The sequence below is a fragment of the Zea mays genome, chromosome 1 (genome assembly GCF_902167145.1).
Source record: "Zea mays cultivar B73 chromosome 1, Zm-B73-REFERENCE-NAM-5.0, whole genome shotgun sequence".
NCBI classification, from domain to species: Eukaryota; Viridiplantae; Streptophyta; class Magnoliopsida; order Poales; family Poaceae; genus Zea; species Zea mays.
The window spans coordinates 95,220,623-95,228,483 of NC_050096.1; the positions used below are offsets into that span (position 1 = coordinate 95,220,623).

At 53.0% G+C, this 7,861-nt stretch overlaps 2 protein-coding genes across 2 annotated transcripts; one reads left to right on the forward strand and one right to left on the reverse strand.

Moving 5' to 3' along the window:
* The first annotated feature begins 1,505 nt into the window (after window positions 1-1,505).
* On the forward strand, window positions 1,506-2,433 carry LOC100277537 (uncharacterized). The gene has a single exon (NM_001151068.2). It carries the CDS (start codon window positions 1,580-1,582, stop codon window positions 2,327-2,329), a length of 750 nt encoding a protein of 249 aa, NP_001144540.1. The 5' UTR covers window positions 1,506-1,579; the 3' UTR covers window positions 2,330-2,433.
* A 48-nt stretch (window positions 2,434-2,481) lies between these two features.
* LOC103637670 (serine/threonine-protein kinase D6PK) lies at window positions 2,482-5,828 on the reverse strand. Its single transcript, XM_008660229.4, has 2 exons — window positions 4,384-5,828; window positions 2,482-3,689 (listed from the first exon to the last, which is right to left on the reverse strand). Exons 1-2 carry the CDS (start codon window positions 5,412-5,414, stop codon window positions 2,753-2,755), a joined length of 1,968 nt encoding a protein of 655 aa, XP_008658451.1. The 5' UTR covers window positions 5,415-5,828; the 3' UTR covers window positions 2,482-2,752.
* Between the last annotated feature and the right edge of the window lie 2,033 nt (window positions 5,829-7,861).

Below are 7,861 nucleotides of genomic sequence, written 5' to 3' on the forward strand. Positions count from 1 at the left end.
GGTGGCCGGCACATCGTCAGTACTGCATGCCGCCCCGTGTATACGAGCACGCTATTACTCCGTCGCACGAGGCCGGCCGTTGGTTCCATCTATGGTACGGTACCTCAGGGCTATAGATTAGGGTCGGAAACTGCACGACGCAGGTGTAGCGTTGGCAGCGGATATCAATTCCAACAGTCTTGATGCTGGACGGTGCAGTGCAGCACTGGCATGCACCTGTTCTTCTTCCTAATGTGCTGTACCTTCACAAGAGCAATAAGGATGACATTATGACAATCAGAGATGCATAGGAGTATAGGACACCGGGTTACATTTTTGGTAAACCTATACACGTGAGATAAAACTTAATCTATATATGTATCCATGCGCTCGTGGATATAGATGTGTATACATATACACGTACTCGCCGAGTATTCGCTATCCGACTGATACCCGTTATCCGCTCGCCCACTATAATTTTAACATCCAACATCAAACAACAATTTTATCATGGTTCAAGAATTTCACCGTTTCAGCAGCATCGAACAACAATTTGAACACCAAACTACATTGTAGTTGAAAATTGAAAAATAAAAAATTTGAGATAGTGTATTAAATCCCGATGGTCCATATGTCAAATACCCAACGGATATAGATACCTGGTATCTAAACCCGCAAAAAATTTACTCATCGATATCTTATTATATTCATACCCGTACTCGTGGAGAATAAATTTCACCATACTCATACCTAATGAATAATTACATATGGTTATTTATCTATACTCGTATACACTGTCATCTCTAGTACGATGGACAAAAAAAAGACATTAGACGGCCATGGCCATCAAACAAAGACAATCAATGTTGCCACCACGACTGGAGGCAAACAATGACAATATCCAGCTCCAGCACTTATCACAACCAGCACAAAGGTTAGCAAGATACCCTGTTGCTTGGTCATCGATTGAGCGAGCACTAGACGCACCACCTAGCTTCTGCAAGGATGCGAGGCGACGAGACCGCGTGGCATGCGCGCCACGCCTCACTGAAAAAGCGCAATGGCGGATGGCGCGCACATGATCCCCCTCCCTATTCCCTACACCCACGATGCCAAGCACAGGCACAGCCGACCAAAGGAGCGGAGACTGATGAATGATAAACAGCCTGCTGCTGCCTACCTGCCTGCGTATGAAAAGCGACGAGCGACGAGGATCATGAACCACCATGATGGCGGCGTCGAGATCGGGATCCATATGCATGTGAGAGCAAGACGTGACCATCTCCTACCTTTTACAGCTCACAAAGACGAAGCTCGGAGGAGCTGGTGACCAGACCTTGGGGCCATGCATGGATCACTTTCCCAACCCTTGTTATCGAGTATAGAGTAGGACGGGCGGATAAAATACTAGATCCCGAGCTCGGAAAATATGGCGTCGGTGCAAGTGGAGGCCAATCATGGCCACGGTGCTGCCGGCTCTCCACCTTGGAAGCTTTATCACAACCCCCACTACACCCCGCGGGGCAGGGGCACCCATCTCTCCTCATCCTGCTGCTCGCCCTCTCCTTGCCAAGTCCGCAGGAGTCCCGAGCCCCCTCCTATGATCATTGCGCTGGACGACGAGGAGGTCGACCAAGGGTACGGGTACGGCGCCATGTCGTCGGAGCTGGAGCTCTGCGTGGCACGCATCAGGGACCTGAGGGCGGAGCTGGAGTTCGAGCGGCGCATGCGGCGCAAGGCGGAGGCGCTGAGCGAGGCGCTGGCCGCGGAGCTGGCCGACGAGCGGCGGCGGAGCGAGGCCGCGGAGGCCGAGTGCCGGGCGCTGCGGGAGGAGGCCGGCGCCGCGCGCGCGGAGGCGGAGCGCGCCCTGGAGGGCGTCGAGGAGGAGCGGCGGATGCTGCGCGTCGCCGAGCTGTGGCGCGAGGAGCGGGTGCAGATGAAGCTCGCCGACGCCAGGGCCGCGCTGGACGAGAAGCTGCGGGAGATCGACGACGCCGTGGCACAGCTCCAGGCCACTGCCGACGCCAACAAGAGCAGCTGCTGCAGCAGCCCCAACGGCAGCAAGTCGGCGAGCCAGCACGGCGGGCAACAGAGCCCGCAGCACGGTAAGCCGCACCGGCGAGAGCCCGGCGGCGGCGGCGAGAACCCGCACATCCGGAGGGGGATCAAGGGGTTCGTGGAGTTCCCCAGGGCCGCGCGCCTGCGCCTGCGCCCGCGCCCGCGCGAGGAGCGGGTGGATCTGGTGTCCAACCTCGAGTGCCAGCGGGCGCAGCTGCGCGTGCTCATGCGGCACAGGAGCCCCGCCGCCGGCATGGGCCTCATCGGCGCAGCAGAAAACCTGGTCGTGTAGTGCACCGTATACTAACGTATAGCGTATGTTTATTGAGGTGGTCGGTAACTCTGTATCTTCCTCTGTTCCACTTCATATTATGGGACATTCACATTTTGGTACAGTACAGAATGCTTAGGCAAACTACATGGTGTATTTCGTTGCTGATCATGTAGTAAAAAGAAAAATCTGATAAGGCTATATAACTTGTAATGGAAACAGACATGATGACAAATCGTTCCTTCGACTACTCAAACTTCATGGCTTACTCTTTGACTAAGTAACTACTAGTGTCTAGTGACATGGGACGAGCCGCAACTCTCAAGTCTCAACAACCAACACAGACTTGGGACCGGTCAGACATGCCAAACGCTAGCACTCCAGTATGGAACTACACCTACAATTCGTCTTGAACTGCAACAAGTATCGTTAACTCAAAACTAGCTAAAAGAATTCGAAGTCTAGGAACTTCCCCCCGGACTCAGAACCGGTTCCTGCCATCCTCTTGCTGCTGCTGTTGATCTCCATCCTCTTGCTGTTGCTGCTGCTGTTGATCTCCATCCTCTTGCTATTGCTGCTGCTGTTGATCTCCGCTCTTTCCACCGGCGCTGGCTTAGCTGGCGCGGGCGGCGCCAACGCCACGGGCTCGACGGCCCGGGGCACGCCGGGGGGAGTGCTGCAGCGGATAAGCGCCCAGTTGACGCCCTCAAAGAAGGGGTGCTGCTTTATCTCCGCGGCGCCCCTCTTCACGCCCAGCCGGCTCTGGGGCTCCTTGGCCAGCAGGCCTCTGATCAGGTCCCTGCTCGCGTTGCTCGTGCCGGGGCAGTCCGGGAACCTGAGCTGCTGGCCGACGACGTTGAACAGCGTGGCGCGGTTCGTCTGCCCCTTGAACGGCGTCTTGCCGTACATGAGCTCGTGCAGGAAGATGCCGAACGTCCACCAGTCCACCGCGCTGCCGTGGCCCTCGCCCTTGATGATCTCCGGAGCCAGGTACTCGTGCGTCCCCACGAACGACATGGACCGCGCCCCCGTCGGCTCCACGACGAGCTCCGGCAGGCCCGTGGGAGCCTGCTGCTGCCTGGGCTCGCCGCCCTTGGATTTGGATTTCTTGGCGCTGCTGCTCTTCTTGCTCCTCTGGCCGAAGAGCTTGGGCATGAAGCATGTGGGCTGGATGCAGGCAGCCTGCGCGTTCCTGGAGTCGGAGTTCAGGGAAGATCTCACCAGCGTCGGCGACACCGCGCAACGAAGGGAGAGGTCGAAGTCGGAGATCATGATGTGGCCATCTTCTCTCACGAGCACGTTCTCCGGCTTCAGATCTCTGTAGACCACTCCAAGCATATGCAGGTACTCCAGCGCAAGGAGCACTTCTGCGGCGTAAAACCTGGCAGAAAAGAAAAAAAAAGAGAGAGATCATACACCCCAGAATTGGCGACCATTCTGTTTATTCGAAGTTTCAGACTCCGGCAAAGAATAGTTCAAGAAGCAATGATGAAAATGCGCAAACGATATAGGAGTAATAAACAATGTGTCTATCCTAATCTAGGAATCATGTTCTGCAGCACGAGACATGCATTAAACATTGCGTCTATGCTAATTTAGGCATCAGTTTGTTAAGCATGACTAGTAGAGACAGTGAGGAAAGCAAAGACGATAGCATCACTTATAGCACTCCTTTTAAAAGTAATAATAACAAAAAAACAACTCTAACTAGCAGTCTACGAGTAGCACGACATTTTTTTTTTAAAAAAAATAACTAGCAAGACATGAACTGCAAGACAGATCTGGAGCTCTATACTGTTCTGTACTCCTGTAGTCTTGTTAGAGTATATGGGTATGCGATTGGGAGCGATGCTTAAACAAATGGGAAGATCAATTTGTTTCAAAATTCAGAGAACTAATAAGCAAAAAACGCTAACCCACAGCCGCAAGCTTGCAACTGAAAGCGAAAATTACACCGCAATAGTGCAATACGGGAATGACGATTGACTCACGTCATACAATACAACTGTTTGCAGTTCCAAAACCACATTACCGGTCTGATGAAGCAAAGAATCAAACAGGACTCGGACGAGTACCTTGCGGCGTGCTCTGGGAAGTGCTTGCCGGGCTGTCGCTGCCGGAGCGCGTGGAGGTCGCCGCCGGGGCAGAACTCCATGACAAGGCAGGCGAAGCGGTCGGTCTCGAAGTGCGCGTACAGAGTGGGCAGGAACGGGTGGTCCAGCAGCTGCAGGATCTCCCGCTCCGTCTGCGCGCGACTCAGCTTCCGCCGGCTCTCCAGCGACGCCTTGTCCATGACCTTCATCGCGAACCAGCAGGGCCTCGCCGCGCCGCCGTTGCCGGCGCCTCCGCCGCTCAGCTCGGACAGGTACACCGTCCCGATGTCGCCGCACCCGAGCCTCCGCAGCAGCCGGAAGCTGCCCATCGCGAGGGGCCCGTCGCGCGCGCGCGCCGCGAGGATGGCCTTCCACCTGGGGTCGCCGCCCTTGTGCGGCTTCCCGGCGCTGCCGCCGGCGCCGGTGCCGGTGCCGTTGCTCCAGCCGCTGCCGTCGCTGGCCGCGCTGCTGCTGACGCTGGTCTTGGCGCTCCGGCTGGTGACGGTGCAGCTCGGCGCGAGGCTTGTGATTGTCACGGTGGTGGCGGCGGCGCCGGAGCTGTCGATGCTGCTGTGCGGGCTTGCCGCGCCGCTCGGCGGCGGGGACGCGTCCCACGAGATGATTGGCTTCTGGACCGGCTTCTCCCGGCCGTCGACAGCGACAAAGACGGTGTCTATCTCGTCCACCGGCTCCGGCGGGTGGCTCGCCCCGGAGAAGGAGCTCCTCGGCGGCGCTTCTCCGTCCACCTCGTCGTCGCTGGACGCAATGCTGATCCTGACCTTGTCGAACTCGAACCCAAGAACCTTCTCCGCCGTCACCTTGCCGTCTCCATTCCTCACCCCGCCGCCCATCTGGAGCTCGAACACCTCCGGGATGAACCGAAACTGGAAGTCCCGGTACTCCGGGTCGGATCCCGGATCCAGGGGCGCCTCCAGCTCCTGTGTGCGAAAGGGCGTGTGCGTTGCCGTTCCTCCTGGGTGATGTTCGGCGTGCTGTGTGCGCGACCGCTGCATTGCGGCGTGGACAGCTTCTTTGGGTGTGTGATGTAACGGACAAAAGAGGTTGGGGAAGTGACACGAGGTGCAGTGGTGGAGAGGGTAAGGACAAGGCAGTTGTAGCAGAGGAGAGAGAGAACGCGTGTTCTCCGGGATGGCCGAGGAGGAAGACACAGCCGGCAGCAACGGCAGAGGGGCAGAGCAGAGCAGTCCTGGCGCTGTCCCTCGCTAGGCTACGGCGCTACGCGGCGTCTTCCGCTGCTTGATTTCGTCTCTTTGATTTGCGCAACGTTATATATTACCGTTAGACTAGTAGCGGGCTTGGTTTGGTTTGATGGACCGCGCCTTTCGCAATCAAATCTGTAGGCCCGCATGCTGGCTTGAAAGAAAATCTCGTGTCCGCTGCAGCCTGCAAACACATCGCAGGTCCTTTGTTCACATCAAATTTAGATTGAAATCTTGGTATCTAAATTTTCCTGTTCAAGGGCCCTACGCAAAAGAGCACGGCTATACGTAGGAAATATCGTACTTCGAATCAGGGTGAAGCCAGACAGTAAAGTTATTGGTATCAGATTCACTAACCATCATCTAAATACATTAGATAACAACAATAAAAGCCTGCCCCTGGCTTCGCCCCTAGTACAACCCATTTCAGCTATCCAGTTTTGGTAGAAATGATTGAGCTGCTGACCTGAGGCAATTTTGGATAACAAGACATGTGAGAATTAAGATAGTGTTTGGTCTCAGAGTACTATGAAATAGAGACACTCTGCTTCCAATTTGTTGTTGTTTGATTGCTTCTATATAGAATAGAATTACTCTAAAAAAGAAAAATTATGCTTAAATGCGGAACCATCCGACTCCCCAAACTCAAACTCTCCCGAACAAAGTGGTCCCCTAGCATGGAGCCGCTCCATCTCAAAGGGCTCAGGAACCAAACACTACCCAAGAGCAACTTCAAGAGACTAGATATAATCCTACCTAAATTTAGAGTTTTATGTGGACTTAAAAAAAGACAACTTTCTAAACCATAGGGTAAACTAGGGTTGGAAACGAGCCGAGCCGAGCTCGGCTCGCTTACTCACCGAGTTGTAAAAGGAGGCTCGGCTTGGCTCAATTACCGGCTCGGCTCGGCTCGCGAGCTGCACCTTGAAAACTAATATTGCATTATATAGTGAATTAGTAGTCCATAAATGTGAAATAAATAATCATAACACGACATTACAAGTAATCTAAATTATAATTGTTATATACCCATCATTAAAGACTAAGAAACGAGTCAGATATCTATAAAATTATCCAATATCCATCATTATTGTGTAGGTTGATTAATTTTGTGCAGCTCGTGAGCCAAAGCGGCTCGGCTCGTTAGTTCAACGAACTCGAAAACCTGGCTCGCCTTGGCTCGCTCGAGGCTCGTGAGCCGCACCGAGCTGAGTCGAGTCGATACGAGCTCGAGACGGCTCGCAAGCTTCGAGCTTTTTTCCAGCCATAGGGTAAACCAACATACTCTTCGAATCTTGTCTATCCATATTCAAATCACCTCACAATTGGCTGATAGTTTCTTTTTTCTCCTATTTCATCTGTTGCGTTGACCAAGAGGCTCGACGTCACCACCACATCGATGCTTGGATGTGAACGTTGCTACCTCGAAATCAACGCCCAGACATTGGATGGTGCCGTTGTGACATCAACACTGAGGCATAACGCACATAGGGCATCGGGCATGATAGTATAGAGTCAGAGAATTAATTCAATCAGCTTGTAATGAATGAAGTGATTGATCCCTCCTATTTTGGATGCTGAGAATGATATATTTTTGGTGTTGCACACATGATCATTGAGGATTTAATTAATCCTCTAGGTCAAATTGGTTCGGTTAAATGACATGAGGTAGTGGATCATGAAAGATTATTACACCATGATTTACTTTATAAAAGCTATTTCTCATGTAATCCTACGTTCATAGTAAAGATATTTAGAAGGAGGTTCACATGTTCTATATATTTTTTATCTAATCTTTTATATTTGTACATGAATCAATTGTAACCAGAATCTCACCATTGCAGGGCTCCTCCATGTCGACTTGCTCAACATTGAGTGGATCCTCTAGAACCCTGCCATGGAAGCTTGCGGGAGGAACCACCCGAAGAAGCATCGACCTAACACCAAATTGGTCCAACTCTTCTTCCAAGCAATGTGCCTCCGGATCCAGCCTTAATCGTTCAAACTAAGAAAAGGGATGAGTTAAGCCGAAGTTGTACGACGACATGATGGTTGGTACATGGCACATGAGGGTGAGGGAGCCCTAGAGCACTCGCACGAGGACAATAGGGCGTGAGAGCGGCGTGAGGGTGACGAGGATGGTAGGGCGCAGGAGCAGCATGGGTGTCGAGGACTCAGGAGGTGCAAGGGTGCGACGAAGGAGAAATAAACAACAAAAGTGGAGTGTGTGCACGGGAAGA

Bases quoted from the DNA above. Each gene is read 5' to 3' on its own strand.
- LOC100277537 (NM_001151068.2), top strand. From the start codon at position 1,580: ATGATCATTGCGCTGGACGACGAGGAGGTCGACCAAGGGTACGGGTAC.
- LOC103637670 (XM_008660229.4), bottom strand. From the start codon at position 5,414: ATGCAGCGGTCGCGCACACAGCACGCCGAACATCACCCAGGAGGAACG. The intron at 3,690-4,383 runs GTACTCGTCCGA...CTTTTCTGCCAG, and splicing joins TTCCCAGAGCACGCCGCAAG to GTTTTACGCCGCAGAAGTGC.